This window comes from Mytilus trossulus, chromosome 1 (genome assembly GCF_036588685.1).
Source record: "Mytilus trossulus isolate FHL-02 chromosome 1, PNRI_Mtr1.1.1.hap1, whole genome shotgun sequence".
In the NCBI taxonomy this organism is placed as follows: domain Eukaryota; kingdom Metazoa; phylum Mollusca; class Bivalvia; order Mytilida; family Mytilidae; genus Mytilus; species Mytilus trossulus.
In genome coordinates, this window is record NC_086373.1 from 13,567,167 (window position 1) to 13,592,199 (window position 25,033).

Sequence of the window (25,033 nt, forward strand, 5' to 3'; positions counted from 1 at the left end):
TATTACAATCCGTAAAGGCCAAATCCAAAGTACATTGCATAATTATACAAAACATATATGACTGATATTGTATAAGTATTGTTATGTATAATCAACCAATTATAAATAGTGCATTGACTTGTACTCTTCAAAGCTTTAATAGCATAGCAACTCAATAAAAGCTGATTTTGTTTGCTTATATCTACAAGTAAATTAAGTACTGTCCATCAGTCTGGCCTATGTATGTTTAAGAAGTCTGGTAATGTAATTGCTACTTTACATTGACAAGTTTTGGCTCCTTTGTCACATGGGGTTATATAAGCTATTGTTCTAAGTTTAAATGGCCAGTTTTAACCAAAATGTATGGACGGACCTTATTTGGTTATAAAGAGATGAACAGTACTAGGGGGTTGGAACCCCCCCCCCCTTTTTTTTTTTAAAGATCAATGCATTTTAATAGTGATATATGGCTTGAACCCCCTTTCAAAATTGACTTGATGATTTAGTTTCATTGGCACTCATACCACATCTTCCTATATCTATGGCATCAATAATGTATGAAAATTCTTTTCTTTCATGATTTAAACTTTTAATTTCAATGTAATTTATATATAACCCATGCTTTGACAAGAGCCAGATTTAGGGTTGTGCTGGCAAGAAATAACCCACCCCCTTAATCCTCAGTAAAGTGGAGCTTTAATATTTAAGCATTACTTGCAGTACTTTAATACCCCTAATATATTTAGGAGATTCGGTTTTAAACAAGGGATTAAGTGTGGTAATTGTTTCTGCCTAATTACACCAAAACGCAGCATTTGATAATGTTTGATATTTTACTGTAACTTGATGATAGTCTTGATGCGTAATGAATAAACATGTTCATGGTAGAAAATATGAAAAGTGATGAAAATTCCTGGGTATTACGTCATCAGCACCACTTAAGTGTAATTCTGGTTAATGAAGGCACGGTAAATGAGCTCTAACCATTTCCATGCTGTGATTATATCATCATTGGTGGTTACTTAAAATGTTTGTACTAAATATACTAGTATATTCTTAGTAGTGCTTATTAATTAACACTAGGTAGACTGACAGGTACAGCCTCTTAATGTGATGCAATATTCAATTAGAAAATAGTTTATTTTTATAACAACAATGTGGATTATAGTACTGTAAATTCAGAAATTATTGCGTTCATTTATTATTGCGATTTTTTCATTTTAGACTAAAACATGATCTTGATTTTTAGGATTTTGTGAAAAATCCTGTTTAATTCATATGATATATTAAAAAATGGGAGATTAAATTATTGTGTTTACAACTCTATCGTATTTTTGCAATAATAGAAACCTTGCAATAATTTCTGAATTTACAGTATTATGGGTAGTATCTTATTTTCAAGCGCAAGCACCGATAGCTTATGAACTTTTACAATGTTATCACTCTATTTCAAATTTTATGAGAAATGTAATTTAGTAGAGAAGATGTTTTATGTAAATTGTTTTTACCATAAAAAAAATCATAAGAAAAACTTAATAGTAAGATACATTCAGCAACTAATCTCCTTGATTTTGTTGGTCCTGTCAGACATTGAATCAGAGATTTTTGTAGTACAAAATGTATAATTTATAGAGAATAGTATTATGTAAGAAATTATTTAAAATAAAGAATGATAACTATTCTGATAGTGAGTGTCATCTTTCAGTAATAGATTACATTAACTAAGCATGCTAACCATCATTTACCTGTCTATACCTATAATTAAGTAGCATGTCACCTGATATAAATCTTCAGATATATTGTCAGTAATTATATTCCTACTTAACCTGATGAAAGAAAGACAAATGGGATTCTAATACTAAAACAGTAATTTGGTTGTCAATACTTAAAATTGTAGAATATTGTCTTTGTATAAACTTGAATTGCTACCTAAAACCACTGTGAGAAATTGCAGTCCAAACAGAAATCTAAATGCAGCAGGAGCATAAAAATTAATTGAAAAGTTTTTGGGAGGGGTAGCAAACTTCTGAAAGTGAAACTAATAATGATTTCTCTAGTGTATTTTCTTGTGTGTGAAAGTAAAAAGATAGCTGGATAGATGTAATTTTCATCACTTAAAATTGTACCAAAACTGTCCATGGATTTTTCAATCTGCTGATTTCAGGAGGCCTAGGTAGTCTAAGTAGTTGAACTACTGTAACACTAGCTTGTCAACAATGATGTTTTGAGTTTGAAACCAGCATGTGGCTTATATTTTCTTGCTTATATTTGTACTTTTGAACAGCATGAAAGAATCTTAAACAGAAAACAATGTTACTTGTAGCATATTTTTACATCAATTGCTACCAATAATAGCATGTAAGAGTAAAAGAAGACTTGGTACCTTGCCAGGTAAACAGGTTGATGAAGTACCCCCAACAAAACATAGTAAGCTATGTCAGTAACTGAGGAATGCATAGCTAACAAGTATAATATATGTTTTATGTCGCCTTGATCGGTTTACTACCAATTTCTATATTCTATCCAGGTGGCAATAGTATATACTTGGCATATTTTACTGTCACAGAATATAAATCTTAGAGACATGTCCTGAAACTGACCAAAATCCTTGTGTCCATCAGTTTTCTAGCCAGGTGGCAATAGTATATACTTGGCATATTTTACTGTCCCAGACTGTACATTTTAGTGACATGTCCAGAATATTTACAATTGTTCCATCCATTCTGTTAGGTTCACTGATATTGATATTAATGATAATGATATACATATGTTTACTTAGAGCTTATTTATTTTTATGTAGTTTTGATATTGGAAGATGTGTTATGAGTGCCAATGAGACTATTCTCTATCCAAGTAACAATATGTACAATTAAACCATTTTAGGTCAAAGTGCCGCCTTCAACATGAAGCCTTTGCTCACACCGAATCAGCAAGGTTTAAAGGGCTGCAATGTAGTTTTAGTCCATTTTGATGTCATTATAGATTTTTTTCTTTCTGATATTTGGAATAAATTTGTATACAAAATTAAAATTAACGTTAATTTTTGTTTATTGCGTCATTCGGTTGCTGTCTCGTAGATGTATACCCCCACCTGTATTTGTATCAATATTTACAACTGGTCCTTTGCTGTTTTATAAAGGATATAGAGATTACCTGTAAATTTATTTAAGTAATTTAATTCCAAACGATTATTGACAACTATGCTGTGTACTGTACCTCAAATAAATTACTAATCAATTATTTATGTTTTATCTTCATTATAAGGTTTAACCCAACTGCTAGTAGATGTTAGAAAACATTCACTTCTAACAGTCAAATACCACTGACTCTAAGGTAGATGATTATGTGATGAATAAAATATTGTCTATTGCAGATTTGTATAGTGAAACAATTGATGCAACTTGATGCACGGTGGATAAATAAACACAGGTAGAGACCAGGTAAGAATATATGATAATTAATTGAGAGCTATTGATTAGAAGTATTATAGTGTCTGTTGGGACAAGGTTAATTTGGGGTTACTCAAGGACACAAATACATGTATATAATTAACATGCACGTAGGATAGAAATACATGTACATGTACATAGTTTTACATGCATGTATAGCTGTCATTCTGAATAAAACTGTAATAGTGAAGGGGGAGTAGGAAGTAAGCATCAAAATCAAATATACATAAGCCTGCTGCTAAACTGCTTTCTGAAAATGTTCCATATGATTAAATTTCTGAAAATATGTATAATAAACTCAGTTTCATTAAATTTTGTATGCTGAAACTCTTTAGTTTATAATCAATTTAAATTTTCTATCTTTAAATTATTGGGATGTTTTTTATGCCCCACCTACGACAGACCTGACTTTTTGTTTTAGTTACTAAATGAGACTGAACTCAGGGGCATCAAGTTTCCTCTAGTCAAGTCAACGTATTTAGTAGCATCGTCAAATCATAGCAACTAATAGACCTCCTAGATACCCTAGATATTTACTGTATTGTCTATATTACATTATAAAAATTGTGTCATATAAATTAACTTTTGCATCCCTAGACAAAGTCCTCATAAAATATTGATCTAAGCCAGACTATATTTAACTTGTAAAGCTTTCATACATAGTGGTTATTGTAAGGATCCACTGCTATTTCTGGTAAACTTTTCATTATGCTATTGAGTATGAAATTTATTTAATTAGTTAAGTAACTTTTTAATTACCAATTGGTACAATAACAGAATTTATTGTGTGAAGTTGAAAAGTTCATTAAAATTTAATATAAAGTTATATTAGTTCTGTCTTGACAGTAATAAAGTAGATCATCCAGGTTAATTTCAATGAATTTTTTTTTGGTAGTCATGAATTTTTTTTATTGATTTAATTGATTCTTGAAATAGTTTCTATTAAAAGTGAATTAAGAATTTTAATCCATATTGTAAATGCATTTGGGGTCTTATGGTACCCTCATCTTGAGTTCAAGAAGTCAAGATGCCATTCCTAACTGAGTCAACCCATAGGCTTTAAAATGAATGTTTGCAGCATCTCAACCAGACCAGGGATCTCAGTCCCAGACATTTAATCCTGAGGCAAGCACTCTACAAAAAGACCACCCAGACAGTTATTGGTAATCTCTATTCATATAGAACAGCCAGATGTGGTATGATAGCCAATGAGACAACTATCTACCAGAGACCAAATCAACTACTATAACTGTACAGGCTTTAACAATGAGCAACACCCTAACCATATAGCAAGCTATAAAAGGCTCCAACATAACAAGATGTAAAACAAATTAAAAAAGAAAGCCTGATTAATGAACAAAAGAAAGAAAAAAAACCAGAAATGATGTGGCTGGTTAAACAGGTTTGCAGGCACCAAACCTTCCCCAAATATGGTAATCTTAATTCTTATTACTTCTTAACCTGTTGATGTGTGCCTCAGATGGAGCAGGATTTGCTTATCTTACTCGGACACCTGAGATCACCCCAAATTTTTGGTATGTTTTGTGTTGCTCAGTCTTTAGCTTTCTATGTCGTTTATTGAGTAACGTTTGGGTTTAGGTTGGTTTTTGTTATTTGACATATGATTGTCAGTTTAAGGTGGTATGAGAGTCTAAAATAAAAATGATAGAACTTGTTCATACTTTGCCAAAATGTAGTATCTATTGATATATGTTGAAATAAATAATGAAAATGATAGGTCACCGCGCATTTTCTCAAGCTACAGGACGCGACAAATTGAGACATTTTGTAAGGATTATACAAGAAAAAACACCATTTTGTGGTTAGAAACTAAACAAAATGATAGAATTGTTAAATACTTAAGGTGAAGATAGCTTTCAGACAATGCTTTGAGAATTTCTAAAGAAAAGATAGGGTCACCGTGAGTTTTTTCCAGCTAAAATACAAAATAGGAAAATTCCATGTAGAATCCAACAGAAAATGCACTATTTAAGAGTTACCTCCCCTTAAAATGGCAATTTAAAAAAAAAAAAAAAAAAAACAAACAAAAATTATCATCATTTGCAAAAATATTAATATTCATAAGTTATATTCTTATAAATTGGTTCTTTTAAATGAAAATTAATATTAAATATCTGCATTCTTGTATCAAATTTTGCTAACATGATAGAAAATCTGGACCTTTGGTTCACTGTTTTTTACATTCCAAGATGGAGGAAGACACCCATACCACCTTAAGAGTTTGAATATTCCCCTTGGTATCTTGTCTCTCTTTTGTCTAGACATGAGACAATTTAGAGCTGGACATATAATTATGGATGTTTTTCCATTACCCAAGGACCATGTGTTGGCCTCCCAATATCATCTTTTAGTTTGCTGGTAATGTCTAATGGCTGTCACATTGTTTATAACCCTATGTCTCCCATTAATCAGAGATCAATTACTATACAGTACTTGCAATGTGGGGATTTATGTTTTGCATGGTACAATGACACTTCCTGTACTTCCTGTATCGATGTCTCAGAAAATAAAAAAATAAAAAAACATATTTAAGAATATTCTATCCGGCAGCAATTATTACTGTTTTTCATTAATTTGGAATCCGTCTTTATCAAAATACAAGTTTTATGATGGTATCTCATGTTTGAGGAAACAGATATTTGTGGTAATATGGAGCGTTTTTGTAGTTGAAATATTTTCAGTCAGAATTTTGTAATAGGAAACATGCATTGATATTCAACAGTGTTGAATATATTTCTAAACTAAATATAAATAAATTGCCAGTTTTAACATATGAAGTCAAACATTGACCAGTTATGATTTACAACATAAGCTTTCATGGTCATGTTGACAAGGTCTCTCTGAACTTATATGAAACATTGGAAGATGATGTGTTAGCCTTAATGCTTTTGAAAAAAGAACACATTTAATCTTGATTGTAATTACAAATATATGGAAAGCAAGGTAAGTTGTTGTGTGTAAAATTACTGTATAAAATTTCCTGTTCCAAAACTTACTTGATCTTATATAGTGTTCTTTTGCAAGCAAGCAAATATATATTTCCTTTTTCTTCGTTTTTGTTTATTAGAAAACATATTTTACGAAAAAACTTTAAGATTATTGATACAAGTATATTTGGAGAACATCAATGAGACAGTAACCAAATGACTCAAATACATCTAGAGGTCATCATGCAGTCTTTGACAAATTGACAAGTTTGTACAATATGTCAAACTAAGAATTGTCAAGGGTTGAAAAAAGTAGGAAAAAATTTAACAAATTAAATAATTCCTCAGGGAGCTGCACAATAAAGGGATATGATTATTGAAAAGTTCAAATAACCTTTGAAGTTGAACTGTATATCAAACTTTTACCCAGTTATTGTTCACCTCTAAGAAGCTTTCATTTAAACCACAAAAACACAGTTTTAATGTAATTTATGCTGATTTTGAACTAAAGTGTGCAGGAAAGATAGATATCATGTTTTGCCATGACATATATGCACCAAAATCAATCACAATATTGTTGAATTTTATTACATTTTTATTTCATACTTTTATCAAGACTGAGTGAAAATATTTTTTCTATGGTATATATATTGTATAAGTATATAGGAATGACAGAATTATATTTGAAGATTAAGAACATTCAATTGGGGATTCACTTGAGGAACCTTAAACATGATCTAAATGCTGTATTTCATCTGAAAAAAATAAAAAGGAGTCAATCTCATTCTTAAAAGATTAACCCCTTCTCAATAGCTTTATCATTCCCTTTCAAATCAAGATAGAGCTACTAAAACCTGGATTTACATGGGAAAGGACCTAAGACTGCTTGGTATGCAACTTGAAAAAATTAAAATTAGGGGTGACAATTTATAGAGGGTGGTAAAGGGTTATTTTCGTGAAACATTTTTTGTCATTTTTATTTCAAGTACATGTACATCTGTGAAAATTGTTCGTTATTCACTGTGTTTGGTGAAATCGGTAAAACGATCAACATGCAAGAAATTTTTAATTGTTCGATTTTTAAATGGCAATTTTATTTCGCATTCTTTATGCAGATCCCCCCTTTACGCCCCTCTTTATAAGGATATAGTAGTAGATGTGGGTGTATACAAATCTATTACCCGGGAATTTTATTCGAACATAGTTGATTGACATCCTGTGTTTTGGTTTTCATTTCGTTTCATTCCAAATAATACAATCACTAACAAGTAGGTGTAGGAGGTTTTTACCATTATTTATTGAGGTGATGAAAAGCAGTTAAATTGCAATGACTGAAATTTTTAAATGACATAGCATTCCATTAACATAAACTTTAAATAACGGAAAAGTTTAATAAGTTCAAATTATTTTAGAATATATTAGTGAAATAGTTTTATTATGTAAGTGAGAATGATGTTAAAAAGCAATATTTTTATTTTAGAGATTTTAAGCTGGATTAAAATGATCTAATATTAAGTTTAAGTGAGTAGATATTTTTGCTAATCTTCTTAGACAAGGTTTATTTAGCACTTTTTGAATGACTTTGATTGTGTAGTGTTGTTCAGGTCATATAATCATATTGACAGGGTTGATTTCAAAATTTACGTAGGTATATCTCAGCCAAATCTTACTTATTTCAATTTTTAATCGGTCAAAAAAAATAATCTAAATAATCCATACATTCTAAGATCGATCAATTGTGATATGAACACTGCCCATTAGAGGTCACAATTTTTTCACCTGATTAAGTGACATTTTTTAACAGCACAGAATTTCAAGAGTTTATGTAAATAGAATTGAACCTAAAGGTTTAACTTGTAATTTCTTTCAGAAATATTAATGACAGTTTCCCTAGTAAGCAACATATTTTTTCAATTAAACTGTAACATTTGAATGAAAGGGGGTGTGATAGAATTGTCCCTGGTGCATAATTATCTCACAAGGCTCTGACCCTCAGAGATATATCATTATCACCCATGTATAATAACTAATACTGCCCTGTGTATAATTACCAGTAGTCATATCGGCCCTTTAACACACCTTATCATAGATTCATGTCTGTCCAGTGGATAAACTTTTGTAAATCTTTTATTGGATTTTTACAGCTACCAAAGTACAGTGAAGACTTTATATTTTGTACAGTGAATAAATATTGATCACATAAAGGCTTGTTGGACATTAAATCCCCAAAGGTGAGTGTATTTACTTTAACAGGATTTGTATTTACTTTTAATTTTAAATTTTTTATGAAATTTTAAAATGAAGAAAAATCATATGAGAATTTTTTTTTTACTTTGTTATGGAAGTAATGAAGGAAGGAATTTAGATTATCTGTTCTTAAAAAATAATTTGCATTCATTTCTAACTATAATAAAACTTGAATAGTACAGTATTTGTATGGTTTTATTTATTTGTATTACCTTTTCAAATGTACTAATTTGCGTACAGCTTATATCATAAATATGTTAAGTGTTATATAAGATATTTATATCCAGTGAACAATATGTTTGCCAAGTTTGAAAAGGAGTTTAATAGAATTTTTATGATTTTGTTGATGAATACAATGTGAAATTCTACCATATTTTTTTCACTTTTAATTTTTAATATTGTAATTTGACTTGGATCATACGTTGAATAGAAATAACACAGAAACCCTGGGATTTATGTTTGGTTATAATTCTCAACAATTAATATACATATAGCTGTGAAAAATAACATGGATAGAAATTAAAACAAGTACAATAGTTATTGTTAAAGTAGCGTGGAACGGTAAGACATTTATTTATTTTGCCTTTGTAACTGTGGAAATGATGGGGGAAAAATTAAAGCTATTCTTGAAGATTTACCTTTTTTATGCAAGTATTTAGGTTCTTAGAGGACTTTTTATGACCCACATAGTGTGGGGGGTATTAAGTTTTGCCTGTACGTCCCAAAATTGTTTCCATTCTCTAACTTGAGTTTGCCTTAACCTTATGAAACTACAAATGTAGTACAAAATGTTTATTACCACAAAACACAGATCGAGTTTGAATTTTGGCGGGGTCACTTTATTTGTTTTTTGATTTAACCAGCCCTTTTGACTACTACTTCCTAAAAGTATTTCTCAAATTCTACATGCATTTTTTAAGGCACTTTAACTACCATTGTTTAACTTTCTTCATTCGTACTTCCTTCTGAATATTTCTTTGTCTTTATCGTAGACTTACAAGTTAGTTCAAAATGTTTACAAAAAGTACATATTTGAGTTAATTGGTAGTGACTAAACTATTTGATGTCTAATTGTCTAAGGATAGGATTATCATTGTTCTAGTAATCAACAGCTGTCACAGAAATAACATTCTGATTGGTCAATTTCCAATTGACTGAACAATTTACTGTTATATCTCTTGAGTAATCAGATAATCAAGATTAGATAACTCTGTGATTGGTTTGTTGATATTGAGTCCAACTTATTTAATATGATATGACTTGTGTATTTATTTGTGAATGGAATAAGGTTATGCCAATGTTTGAAAAGTACATCTTAAGAATTTTAATGAAGATTAATGAATGAGTTTAACTAGAGACATTTTTAGATGAATTGAAAAACATAAATTCAAGGCAGTTTGCTTGAACTGTATTTTTCCCCATAGAAAATAACTGTTTTCTGCTATCCACAAATAAATGATTCAAAGAAAATAGATAAATCCCCAATATTTTTAAATGATCCTCAGCATCATCGCTGTTGCTTTATTGGGCCCTTTTACAGACCATGTTCATTAGTCTTTCAAGGTATTTTGTCCCTTGCCTTGGGCATCCCCTCATTAAAAAATCGCTAAGTTTGTTACTTATAGATTTATCTAAGCGTTCCTAACAGAATATTTGCTAAGCATATTGATCCTGGATTGACAACTAATGATTTGTATACATCGTGTGACCTATAGTAAACAATGACAGTAATGTTTGTAAACATTTAGTATCATAAACCACATATTTTATAATTAAAGAGCAGTTCCCCTAGCATTAATCTGTCAAATAAAGATAGCTTGATTTGATTATCATTTTATTTCACCAAATTCAGCTTCAGGTCACGAACTTGAAATTGTATTCTGTGTTTGATCATTATTGGAATGGAGACCTTGATGAGATCTTATTCATGACTTTTTCATCATTCACAAAAAAAGAGAAACTTATAAAACTATCAGCTACTGTCACAATTATTTCTGTTATTTAAATGAGTCCAGAAAAGTCCTCTGCACATTAGAAAAAGATGAGTAAAAGGTTTATACTACACTATAAACTGTTTCCATCTGAAAGATATTTATCAACTTTTATAGTACAAAATATGTGGGCTATAGTAATTGTTCTCAGCATGTTAATTTGTTGTTGTTAGAGAGAAATAAAAAGTTACATCATTACAAACCTATTGACCTTACCACACAAACACAAGCTGTTGCTTTATAAGTTTGAAGGATTGCAGTTCTTATAAGTCATATGCATTTTTTTTCAACTCAGATGTTGTCAAATACTTTATGCTTACATAACTTAAAAGTAGTACTTATTGAGGTGGTTTGATCAAACTGTTGCACAATGTGGAGGTTGCTAGAATAATTGCCACCACTAATTTTTTCAACACAGAATCTTCATTCTCCCTCTAGATCAGTATTGTTTGGTAGCAGCAGCTAACCTACTCCAATCTTACGCCCAAACCTTTATCTACCTTTCTATCATTTTAAAAATAAAACAAATATCATTTTCTTTTCCTGATTTTATATATGAAATTTTTTAAACCTATAGATGAAGTTAGATCTGGTTAATTCTCTTCCATTGACTGATTGTTGTTTGCTTTTTGTCCAGTGACAAATATTTCATGCATGTTGAGAAAGATAATTACAATCTCAAGTCTCAAACGTTCTTAAGGCATTGAAATTATAAGGTCAAATTAAAATTATACAGAACAAGAAGACCAATTTATAAAAAAATTTACAACAACAAAAATAACATGCATAAAACTTTTAAAAAAAACCCAATTCAGTAAGAGTTACAATGAATTTGTTAAAGGTGTTTGATACATAAACATGATCAATGAACTTCTTTAGTTTCTATTTCCTTTCCAGTAAACAAACCTGATACTTTTCTGATACTCAGCAATTGTACATCAATAGTCTGTCTCTATTCAATGTAAAACAAATTCAATATTTTTACTGATAAGAGCACCCACACGACTTAAGTATTCTTTTAATTATTTAATGATAACTGATAGATGTAATTGTTATGTTTTGTGTTAATCAATAATCAAAGGCTGTTTATGCAGCACCTTAAGTTTTCTGCTGTCTAATTTAACCAGTTTGATTAGATTTCAAGGTATTCTAGTGAAAGTTTCTGACATCCAGCAGCTGTAATTGGTTTGCTTTCTGGTTGACCTTAGTTTTCTTTATTAACTAATTATGTGTATCCCAAAGAGGACATATAAGGTTAATATAACATTGTCAGGACACTTTATGTTGATGAATTTGGACTGATGATGAACCTATGGAGATTTATTGGGGTAATCTGCATATTATTTTCTGCTTTCTTTGTGATCTCTATATTAATTGAATTGGGAGAACCAAAATAGAACCTGTTTTGGATATCATGTCTAGAGTTTGGTTTAGATGAAGACAATTGTTTTTGTTGAATAATTGAAGGGGTCTATGGAGATAATAAGTTGGCTTTTGGTTTTATTAGAGTAAAAAAGATATCATTTAGTAACACATAAAATGCTACTACTAAACATGATTTGACATAATTTTGCTTCATGTTTTTAAAGAGGCTCTTTTACTAGTGTTTCAATGCAGTCATATATAAATCTTTAGAAAGTTTTTCATGTACTGAATCTAACTCAATATTGGTAGACTTAGTATACCACAATGTCCATTCCCAAGAGCAGTTTCATATCAACTTAATAGACTTCTATGCAGGGACAACCTGGCTGTGTTGTATCGCCACTGCTATTCTTAATGCTACGTCTGGACAAACAAAGCTTGTTGCCTGCCAATCCGTCATGTATAGAAACACAATTTCCATATAGATATAAAGAATCCAAAGAATAATAGTTCATTTCCAAATATGTTTGCATTAGATCATTTTTAGCCATGTTTTTACCCTGTAAAAGTTGGTGATATGGACTAAAATACTACACATAAATAATTCTTGTAATTATTGTCTAATGGCAAGTATTTCATACATACTCAAGATAATACAAGTTTATCATATGTTTGGTAGTAAATACAGTAGTTTTGGATATGTGATAAATAGCCTGCTGTTTAATCCATATCGCGCAACTTTGATGCGCACCCTTTATCACACCCCTACCCTTTATCGCATGGCTACCCTTTATCGCATGGCTACCCTTTATCGCACCCCTACTCGGATTTCTCGTTCGTATTCTATACGGAGTCTCTCGGACTTTTTTCATTCAGCAGACGACAACATTGATCATCTGTTGATGAAATGGCTTTGCCACGGAGCCCGCACAGCATTCAAATGGGAGAAGAAGTAATGAATCGTTTGGCTCAAGATGTTTTAGAACTGGAAGATCGGATTGAAGAACGCGATCGTGCTGCTGAGCAGATGACTACAGATGAATTCATCGACCAAATGAGGAATAAAAATACAAGTAGGAAAACAAATTCAGATGTCAACAAGTTAAAAACATGGCTTTCCGATCAAAATGAGCTACGGGAATTTCATGAGATTCCTCCTCAGGAACTTGACCTCTTGCTAGCAAGATTTTTCATGACTGCCAAAAAGTGTGATGGAGGGGATTATGAACCAGACACATTAAAATCTATTCAAGGCAGCATAAATAGACATTTGACCGAAAAACACTGTAATATAGACCTAATCAAAGACAAGGAGTTCAAGCATTCAAGAGATGTACTAATGTCTAAAAGAAAACTACTTCGTCAGAATGGAAAAGGAAATAAACCAAAAAAAGCTGAACCACTGACAAAGGAGGAAATTGATATACTGTATCAAAAGAAACTTCTAGGAGCAGGTAAAATTAGAGTTCACAATTAAAATGATAAAAAAAAAGCAATAAACTAGACCATTTGATGTTTATTCGCATTAAATTACTTTTTATTTTACGCGTCTGTCTGATATAAAGTTTGTGCTCTCCATATATATCTACAATACTAACTGATTTAAGGTTCACCTCAACCTTTCGGCTCATATAGTACGTGACACATACATGATCATGATGATACATGTATCTTCTTGTATTCAGCTATCCTTTAACGTTTTTTTTTACAAGTAACAATAACATTACTGTATATGAACAATGCATGCATATCCCTCATTGGCGTTAAACAATATACAAATAATTTTTCTGTAGTTTAACATTTATTATTTTGGCAAAAAAAATATTACTTGTAGGCTTCATCTCACCTTGGACTAATGTAAAAGTCCCAGATCTCACACAAAAAAGTGTTGGTTATTGAGCATGGTGTTTTATAACTAATTTTAACCAAATAATCCATTTTATTTAAAAAGAATTTAGACATAAAACATGCTGTGATAATGATTGACATGATTTATTTGAAAAATAATTTGTTTTGTATTTTTTCAGCTAATCCAAGAGCGTTAACAAACACTGTTTTCTTAAACAACAGTATGTTTTTTGGAATGAGATCTAGACTGGAACATCAAAATTTAAGATGGGGGGATATTGACCTAAAAACAACATCAGCAGGAGAAAGGTATCTGGAGTTTACAGAGAGGGCAACCAAGACCAGGTCTGGTTCAACGAGTGACGCAAGGGCATTTTCCCCCAAGATGTTTGAAAATAAAGGTAGATAAAAAGTTTTCATGTATTACGCTAAATCATAACCCTGCTTGAAAGAATATTTAGAGATTTTTGTTGGTCATCACAATGAGATTAATTTTCTCACTTGAGATAGTATAGTGAAATTGAGAAAGGCAATCAAGTTGAATTAACCAAAGATAATCTATTTATAACTACATGTATATTACATATGATACATTGTTATTTTCATTGACAACCTCAATGTGCGATAAATTATTTTACTCTCCATCTTTCTGCTACACTAGTGTTAACACACTTTATCAGCCATTACTAACATGTACAGTCTGAAAATTACACCAAACAGTGTCAGAGTTAGATTTTCTACTGACAAATATAATATATACGCAATGTGCATTTATATTAAAACAAACATTATATCGTACTATCTGGAAGTTGATGTTAACATGACTTACAACACAATATGAAATTCTACTATACATATATATTTTATATACTTAGAATCTGCACTTTTAAAGTTAAATATAAAGTGGGGGAATATAAGAAAAACCTTAACTATACATCACACAGTTTTTTCTCTCAATCTTATTACATTATGTATTTTTTTCAGGTGATCCTAGATGTCCAGTAAGTTTGTATTTGATGTATGCAGGAAAGCGTCCAGAGAAAATGAAAGCAGATGACTCCAAATTCTATGTTGGCATCAACAATAAAGGCTATGGTGATGAATGGTTCATAAACCAACCAATGGGAAAAAACACACTATCTAATATAATAAAATCTATGACAGATGAAGCCGGTATACAGGGCCGTAAAGTCAATCATAGTGCCCGAAAAACAGGCATTACAACACTTATCCATGCAGGTGTTCAGAACACTCTAGTTCAACAACATTCTGGCCATAAAAGCCTTAGTTCTATAAACAATTACTCCAGTGCTTCGTTTCAACAACAAAAAGATATGTCAAAGGTGCTATGTACATTCACTTCAAACCAAGATAGTACAACAGATATTAATCAGAATACTATTCAACCAGGTGACAGTAGTACTACAGATCATATTAATCAGAATACTATTCAACCAGGTGATAGTACTGCTAACTTAAATAATATTGATACAATTCCCGATGATGATGACGACATGGTTTTAGTAAGAGCATCGCAGGAAATGATAGAAAACACACTGCTTGACATAGAAAACTTCGAAAACTATGAAGTACTTGATATTCATAATGATATACATGTAGATAATTGCAAGAAATCTAGCAAATTAGTTCAGAAAAACACTGATATGTCTGTCCGTATGTCTGAGAATTATTCTGTGCCGTCCATTCTCCAAGGTGCTACTGTAAAGGGGAATGTTATAATAAACTATGGAAATCCCATTGAAGAAAAAGAAAATGACCAGAGACAAACCCAGAAAAAAAGAAAATGGGTTATTTATGACAGTAGTGATTCTGACTAAATTGTTTATATTCTATATTCTTGTTATTAAATTGTTGATTTATTGTTACTTTTTTTATTATTTATTTACAGTTTTTTTCAAAATTTGTTTTATACAGTACAACCATATTACTAAAGGAGGATAAAAAGAACTCATTGAAATAGTATCAAACAAAACTCAAACAAATAACAAAAATATACATTAAACAAAATATTTCTATGGGCAACAGGACCTAAATTGTAAGGTAACACATGTGCCTCGGATGGATAAGTAATTCCTATTTATGATAAAGCTTATACAACATGGCAAACAAAAATCTGAAGGTAATTTCTGTCCAGGTGCTCTGGATCAGTAAGCAATTCCTTTATACTCTCCTGTTTAAACATATGATAAAGCGTATAATACATGGCAAAATCCGTATCACATGCCGTATCACCCTCGACCAATATCAGCCCTCGGGCCTAAGGGCCCTCGGGCTGATATTGGTATCTCGGGATGATACGGCATGTGATACGGATTTTGCCATGTATTATTCTCTATTTATTGGCAATCTTTCTGTTTTGTCTTTTCTGTTGAAGGTATTACTCCTTGGCAAAATACAATAAAGTGTTTCTTATGCTTTTATGTAAATTCTTTATATGATGCCCTCTAAAAGTTTGGTTTAAGATATGACCAGTAACTATTAGGTCACTTTGTTCGTTTTTGATGTTTTGTTTTTTTGTCTCTGAGGAACATGAAAGTTTAGCAATAATACTGAAAAATTCTAACTTGTTGATTGAATGTATTCTTTCACTTGTCTTATAGTTGTGTAGAAATAATATCTGTATTTTTTCTTTGTGGTCAATATTCTCTTGTAATTGTCTCTCCTTTGGGATATAGATTCTTTTGTGGAAAACATCAAATAATTTGTGATCTATTAGGTTCAGATAATTCTCTTGGACAATAAAACACATTATTTCCAGAAAGCTGACCAATTTAAGCTTAAAGCTGTCTTGTTTCTGTTTTTCAAAAGACATTAAAGATGAATCATTGTTCCAGCAATATTCTGTTTTCGTATTCCGATATCCCCTTTTCATATTCCGTGTTTCATTGACAAACTGATTGATGTATGGCAGATTAACAAGGATTAAATCCTTTAATATACAATTTCTCAGCATGACTTAGAGAATTATTACAAAATTATAGATTTGGCATTTTGCATTTATGGCTGCTTTCTATTGATAAAAAGCTGTAGAAGTAACTTAGAATAGTTTTTATGAAAAGAAAGACATTAACTTGTACTAAGCATGGAATGTTAGGAATATAACATAGGAAATAAATATTACAAACAGAAAATATAGATGTTAAAACTTCAAACAAAGAAAATGTAATTCTTTGAATATCTGTTTGAATATGGTATTTATTAAAGCTTTGTTATGAGGATGTTTTTACATAGACATATACAATACTCATAATAGAGACTACACACTCATGTGTACGTTCTTGTTCTTGTTATATCATGTTTTCTCATACAAATGTTATGATAGCGTAGCCTAGTTTTTTTTAGAGCAAAACTTTAATATATTCCATATTAAAACAGATTTTCAAAGAATCCTTGGCATAAAACTAAAAAGGTCAACCAAATCTATATTTGTCTTTTTATGTGAATCTAGATTTTAATATTTCACTACTTTATTGTTTCTATACTTAAAACTTTGTGAGCACACATGATGCCTTAGCATTTATAATAGTTGTGATGTAAAATTAATCCTCTAGAGTTATATTTATTTGTCTCTCTGGCATTAAAGAATGATTTGCCATGTTAGGTTTACAAGCGCTTTAAAGTAGGTGATTTGATTATAATTTTCCTAAAAGGCTAGTATATAGAGAGGGGTGTAAAAAGGGGGGGTACCTGCACGAAATAAAATTGTCATTACACGATGAACAAACAATTAAAAATGCCTTGCATGTTGATCTTTTTACCAATTACAAGAAACACAGTGAATAACAAACCTTTTTTACAGCTGCAATTGAAATAAAAATGACAAAAACCGTTGCATGAAAATAACCCTTTACCACCCTCTTTCAAATGAGCAAGTGAAAATAGAAGCCATATAACAAGAAAGAGATGTGGTATGATTGACAAATGAAACAAATATCTACAAAGTTCAAATGACAAAGATAAAACTTATCTGTTATTTTAAGTGTTTTGTGTACCAGTAGAAATTAATTATTATTCAAGATTTTAATCATCAAAATGTTAAATAAGGGTAATGCCAAGGTTAAGTCTATTTGAATTTTAAAAACAAAATATTATGTTAAATTGATCTAGGATTCTTCAACAGACCATCTCTACATTAGCTTAAAATTGTGAAATCGTGTATGTGTTACTAGTAAAATTGAAGTATTGTTTGAAAATAGGGTGACAGGGATTCATCAAGTTCATGTTTATGTTTAATGTGCCAATGAAAACACCAAGGGTATAAGTCTACCATTGAAGTAGGTAATGTGTCCCAGTGTTTTGTAGGTGGTCTACCTGTAATTAGGTTATTTTTACACCTGTCAGGTATCTTTGATCTGCCAATTAAGTTTCTGCTTGTAATTTCAATTTGTTTTCCAGTTATTTTATCTTCCTAAATGCAGCATTGATATGTTTATTCAATAAAGATTATGTAACAATTCTTATGTTCAGCAAGAAAAGAGAAAAAATGTTTGTCCAATAAAGATTACGCAACATTTCTTTTTCGTTCAGATAGAAAAGAGAAGATATGTTTGTATGTAGGGAATACATGTAGACTAAGTCTAGATAAATTTCCTATGATCCGTAAGTTCAAAACTATATACAGAACAAGTGTCTGACTGTGGTATGTAAACTTATATCTTTCATTCAAAAGTTGAAGTTGTAGACTAAATTGTCATTGATAAATCACATTAAAAAATGAGAACAAATTTTGTTTATCTGAATGAACTATTACTGTTCTTCAGTTAGGTGGTTTAAATTACAATATTTTCTTTTGGTTTGATATGTGCCCGAGTATTTGGGTTGAGTTGTTGTTTCATTGACTAATACCTCAGATCTATGAGGGGGAAGCACCTTTATTGGGACTCCAGAATCAGGCATTTTTAAGCTTGGAATTTCAGGATTGATCCTTTCCAGATCCAGGAATTCTCTATCCAAATTTGAGGATGTCAAGATGTAAATTTCTTTAAATTTGGATGTTGGGATTTCATTTTTTAAACCGAGGATTCCGGGATCAGGATCTCTCCGACCCCCCCCCCCCCCCCCCCCCCTTACTATTTCATACTTTTTTGAAGTTTGATTAGCCTTGTAATGTTATACTTTCCTTCTTCTAAAAATATGGTTTTAGATCACTATTTTTGTTTTCACAAAGAAAGGTGAACTTTCCATCATCATGTCTCACTTTCAAATTCAAAGAAATGGACTTTTAACCTTCTTGTGGCAATCTTCTGGTCTTAGAGTTGTCATGGATACACATAATTTAAATTAAAAAGAATTAATTCTTCAACTTCTGAATCATTCCAGCATACTTTTATAAATTAGTTATGTTCCATGGGGCAGAAAATTTGTCATTGTATGAAAATAAAATAAAAATCTCTCTAACTTGTGTCAATAAATGTAGCATACTTCATTAAACGACCATGCAAATATAATTAGACCAAACATTGGAATCAATCAGCCTACTGACCAAAATGAGACAGCTGGCCCTTGGCTGTTTGATCTCTTCATTAACATGCTCCTCCCTTTCATAAGTTTTCATACTCCATGGATACTCCTATTTGTAATGTGTTTATGGATACAATTTATTATTCATCACCAAATATGTTAACATCTGGTCTGACTCCACAGCTTGTTATTTTGACATTTCTTCTTAGGTTATTGTTGTATATATTAATTTCTTCCTTTCTTCCTTATTGTTCATTAGTTACTTTTATGTCATTGTGTTTCGTCTACCCTTTATTTGGTTATCTACTAATTATATTGATTAAATAGAATTACATGAACAATCCATATAATTAGATGTTACAGTTAGAAACATCATTGATTTTCAAAATCATATTGTACCCAGCATATATTGTAAACAAATAATTTGAATTTTGTCATAAAAAGTTATTAGTGTTTATATTTAGGTTACTATACTGACAGAATTTGAGAAATATTGGTTAGATTGTTCGTCAAGTACAGAGCAGATTTTATAATCTTATCACATTTACATCAACTAGTCCTGATATGCATGTAATATTTGCCACTAAACAGGGTATGTAATTTAAGTCCGTAACTCAACAGAACAAAAGAGCCAGTTGTGAATGTGAGCTTGAAAAACCTGAAATACCCATTTAAAAGTGCAGAAATAACCACCACCAAGGAACAGATTATGGAAGTTGTTTATAAAATACAAACAAATTATTGTTTTAAAATATTTTCTTGTCAAAAACTTGTGACAAATAGTTCAGTAGAAGTGTATCAAAAACACTTAATCTGTAGGTGACATTTCTTTAATTGTAAACCAACACACTCAATATAACTTAACTATTTTAATCATGCAACCTCTATAGTTTTGCTGTACTGTTTATAGGATAATAGCTATCTATTGATATATTGTTGCAATTTACTAACAGATGTCCATAGGTCTAAAGATCAGCAATACTTGATATGTATTTGTCAAGGAAGTTTAATTGCTCTGTCTACTAGAGACAATTTTCTGCTTAATGATAAGCAATGAAATAGAGAAATTGTCCCATCTTATTGTATAAATCTTAATAGAAATGGGAAAAATTATATACAAAACAGATTCAGGCAACTAAATGGCTTTAGGAATATGTGATTCAACTTTTTTCCTAGAATCTTCTGATTAAATGCTTTTTGGGGCTTATTTTTGTGTTTATGTTCATGCATCTTGGAAATAATTCAGAACAGAATAATGCAATTAAATGGCAATAGGAATATGTGATTCAACTTTTTCCCTAGAATCTACTAATTAAATGCTTTTGGGGTTATTTTTTGTGTGAATTTTTGTGCATCTTGGAGTCAGTTTTCTTTCGTTAGACAGTCAAGTAATGAATAATCTTTAACACTGTGTTAACAAATACTGATAGTTATTCAATTCACAATATAAGCATTCAAATGCAATATTAAATTCCACATATTTTAACTTTCCTCAGACAAAGATTTAGGTTCACAGCTCAAACCATATTGTATTGTTGTGTAAGTGGTTCATGTTTTCTATTAACGAGGACCTTTTGATCTTCGTAACTGTGACAGGTGTTTTATAACCAGGTAAAAGTGAAATGATATATATTTTCTTTTCATTCATGCAATGAATGACTTCTTATTGGGTATATCAAAACTTTTATTTATTAAATTGTCACATACCCTTTACATAAATAAAGTCAAATGATATCTTGGACTGTCATGACTGTTGGTAATTGAAAAGTAGCTTCATGCAAGATTTCCCCCTCTCATTGTGTGTGCAAAATTTACATACAGTGTTCACTGTACCTGAATCTAATTGAAGAAGCTGAACTACTTATTAACTCGATAATTGAAATATTCCACATTGCAAGAAGTTTTGACATTTCCAGTCAAGAGTTCATTTTTAGTAATGATCAACTGCTATCTGCCTCAATTTTCTTTTCCTGTAGACTTTCCCCTGTTATAATAGAAATGAAGGAACAAACATGTTATTGTCATTAAAGAAATTAGTTAACAAAAGAGTGTCATGCTGTAAATAAACTCATCATAGATACCAGGATTGAAATTTTGTATTTGCACCAGTGGCATTTTGTCTACCAAAGTCTCATCAGTCAGACGCTCTAATAAAAAAAAAGTTGAAAAAGCCAAGTACAAAGTTGAAGACTAAGTAAAATATTTGTACTGTTATAGCTTCATTTTAGGTAAACAACACAACTGTAAGGTATACTTTTTTTTTTCTTTTTTTTTCTAAAGTTTTCGATATTTATTAGATGTCATTACATGATTAGAGCAACAGTTCCGCATCATTTTAGCAAATTATTTTTTTTTCATATATTTTAAACTTTGAAAAAGCAATTTTCATTTCAAGATAGTTTTTTTTTTGTAGTTTTATTGTTGTTTGTGTATATTCATGTGCATATAAAAATAAGGAGAAGCCCTTATAACTATTGTCCTTGTTAGATAAACAGTCACAACCTATATATGAACTCTATAAATCAGGCAAACAGAAGGAACAGGCATACAGAGCTGATTACTGGCAATTTGGCCTTCAGTTTTACTTGAATTTTAGTAGAAGTCTAAATTTATTATGTAGCTTAAAAGCTTTATCCATATTTGGTTCATCATATCACGATTTCCACAAATGTTAACTAAGTAAAATTACCATTAATTCCGTATTAAACTTTGAAATGCAAATGTGACCAATCTTTCAAAGATCATAATGGTTAATCACATTTTTATTAGTTCATAAGCAATGAAGTCCAACAATATATTTTTTTTAACTTCAAAAACTTCTCTGAATGAAATTTCAAAGCTTTTTTCTATGATTTATAAATCTACCTCATTTCATTAAGATGATTAAGCGTATTTTTTTTATTTGCAAGATTTGAATAGTTCTTTTCTGTTGGTTATTTATTAGTGAATTAAATAAAGAAAATATTTGAACAGAATATTATGTGGTAATTTATGTAAACTAGAGCATATATCATTAAAATTTCTACAATTTAAATAACTGACAATGTTAAATTCCTGTGACCTATTGAAGACAAGATAGATTTTAAAATTCTCCTATAAAATATTTAATGATGGTGTCATGTGGTTTTCCCCTAAAACCCAACATAAAAATCAGGAATATAAAATAAAGATATTAACTTTCCATCAGTTAATCTAACTACTGTTATTGTATAATACTAACTTGACTCTAACAATAAGTATCTCTGAATACAATACAAACTTTAAACTATTACTTTAAACATATTTTGTGAACAAAGTGGTCAATTTGTAATGATTATCCCCACTGATGTTTTGGGGGAGGGTACAGGTATTGTACTACCTGAATTCAGGTAACATCAAAGACAAGACCTACAGGTATCACTGATTGTACGTCTTTGTGATTTATGTGGACTATTGACACATTTCCATTGGAACATTAGTTCTTATTTCCATTGATCATGAAACAGTTACTTTATTTACTTAAATTATCTATTTATGTCTCCTTTAAACACTTTAACACCTCCAAAGATAAAACACTGACTTTAGATGACCACTGATAATGGTAAGGAACATTCCTGATATTGATAGTTTTTTGTAAGTACAATGTATTATAAAATATACATATAAGTTGGAATGTTTTATTTGTCCAAAATGTATTTTAAAATGAACTTCTATATTTAGGAGTTTGTTATAAAGTGATTGTCTTTGGTTGCTGATTGTCATATTTGTTTTTCCTTTCATTTGCTTCACATTCTGTTATGTCTGTGACTGTTATTGCTGACTTATCTGTTTTTTTATAAATAAAATTGAAGACTATACAATGTACATTAATTGCTTCAATCCAAGTGATTTGGACTATGATGGATATTATCCCATGGGCAATCTTACAACATATTATTTCAAACATGACTCTTTTAAAAAAGTATTAACCTTCGTCCATCATTATATAAAAGTAGTGATGAACTTAATATTAAAAGTACAAAACATATTTTTTCTTGGCTACACCTTGGACTGCATATCTTTACATCAGGGATGTGAATATGAATACATAATTCAGATTTAACCTTGTAGTATTCTATCTATCCATTCAATGTACCATGGAACTATGGTACAGATTATGTAAGTGATAATATCAACAAGTTTAGAAATTATTGAATTGTGCCTTTGAATTAATAAGAATACAACTGTCTTTATGAATTAAATATATATGCAGTAGTCAACAATTGTACCTTTGAATAATTAAGAATACTACATGTCTTTATAAATTGAAGATACATGTATATTCAGTTGTCAACAAAGGCAACAAATTGCATATTTGAGAAAAATATTTGTTTTCATACTTTTTGTGGTTGACTTTAGTGTCTTATTGACATATACCTTAGGTCCCTTTTATTCACATGGTTTACTAATTACAATTGCCAAAAGGCAATGTTTTTAAATATATTTTTTATATTTCTTTTTAAATTGATTTCAGATTGTAATCATTTATGTTTTTTTTTATCATCAGAGTGCATTGTACCTATATATTTTATTCCATAAAAGTCTCATGCCATGATATATTCCCTTACAAGTAATTACTCCAGTAAAGTTTGGGTGGCCCCACTGTTAAATGAACCAATGCATTTTGTGCACATTGAGTTAATTGAATTTCATGGTGACTTCTTCTGTTAAAGTTTACATACTACCTTTAGGGATTTACATTAAATCTAATGATATTTTATAGCATCCCTGTTATTTTTCACTAAATTATGTGGAGAAATGAAAAAAAAGATCTAATAAAAAAAATATATATGATGAATTAGGATAATAAATTACAGCGACATAGGTTAAACTTGTCAAAATTGATTGTAATTTATTACCTATGTGGAAGAAGAAAAAATTGAAGGTTAAAAGACTTAGTAAGGTTTAAATGCGCTGTCATACACTGATGATTACTATTTATGATAGATTTTTATAACTTCCATAATAGCATTATGTAAGAAATCTGTCTTAAGAAATATTATCGTAAAGCACATAATTTTTTATGGGTTCAGGGTTTTTTTTGGTACGTGAGACTAGCCACCTTTTGATTTTATACAAATGTGGGAAAAGGTAAAAAAAAATTAGAATGAAAATATGATTTAAAGAACTTCAAAATTAATAATGTTTTTATTATAATGTCAAAAAAATATAAAGAGGATGCAGGGAATCACCAGGGTCAATGAGGCTTGATATAACTGCTTTGTTTTAACCAAATGTCTGATCACTTTATACAAAGCACTCTGCAATAAAGACACATTTCCCAGAAACAGTCACAGACACAGTGGTATAATGGCTGAAAACCTGTTTCCTTCAACATCAAGCATGTTGTCAAGTATTCAAAGTTCCATTTTATGTTTTAGAAGTAGCTGTTTTCCTTGCATATAGCATGCACAAATATTTAATGCTTAACTCCCCACTCCCTACTTATAAATTATAATATTTGATTATCTGCACTTGCTCTCAATCCCAATATTTGATATCAGTTTCAGATTGATTATACTGTATAGATATTACATTAGTCTTATGGATTTTACTGCAGCTTTTGTATTACGTTTCTATGTTTTGTCATGAAGAATTATTGTTGAACACTTTATTCAATACAATTGTATATGTTGCATAATTTTGATAACAGTATATGTATTGTATTTTACTATGGACCTCATCTTTCATAGTTAATAGTTATACC

General features: G+C 30.4%; 2 protein-coding genes across 9 annotated transcripts in view; both read left to right on the top strand.

Moving 5' to 3' along the window:
- The window catches only part of LOC134715781 (axotactin-like), a 109,169-nt gene that overhangs the window by 770 nt on the left and 83,366 nt on the right, over positions 1-25,033 (top strand). For 7 of the 8 annotated variants that reach the window (XM_063578255.1, XM_063578284.1, XM_063578224.1 and 4 more), the window contains exons 2-3: positions 3,353-3,419; positions 8,521-8,607. The gene's annotated coding sequence lies outside the window, so the exon portion shown is untranslated. Of the gene's footprint in view, positions 1-3,352; positions 3,420-8,163; positions 8,202-8,520; positions 8,608-25,033 lie in introns of those variants that run through there. The other variant, XM_063578233.1, reaches the window with a different exon arrangement.
- Positions 12,850-15,713, top strand: LOC134706754 (uncharacterized). Its single transcript, XM_063565976.1, has 3 exons — positions 12,850-13,433; positions 14,007-14,228; positions 14,812-15,713. Exons 1-3 carry the CDS (start codon positions 12,887-12,889, stop codon positions 15,663-15,665), a joined length of 1,623 nt encoding a protein of 540 aa, XP_063422046.1. The 5' UTR covers positions 12,850-12,886; the 3' UTR covers positions 15,666-15,713.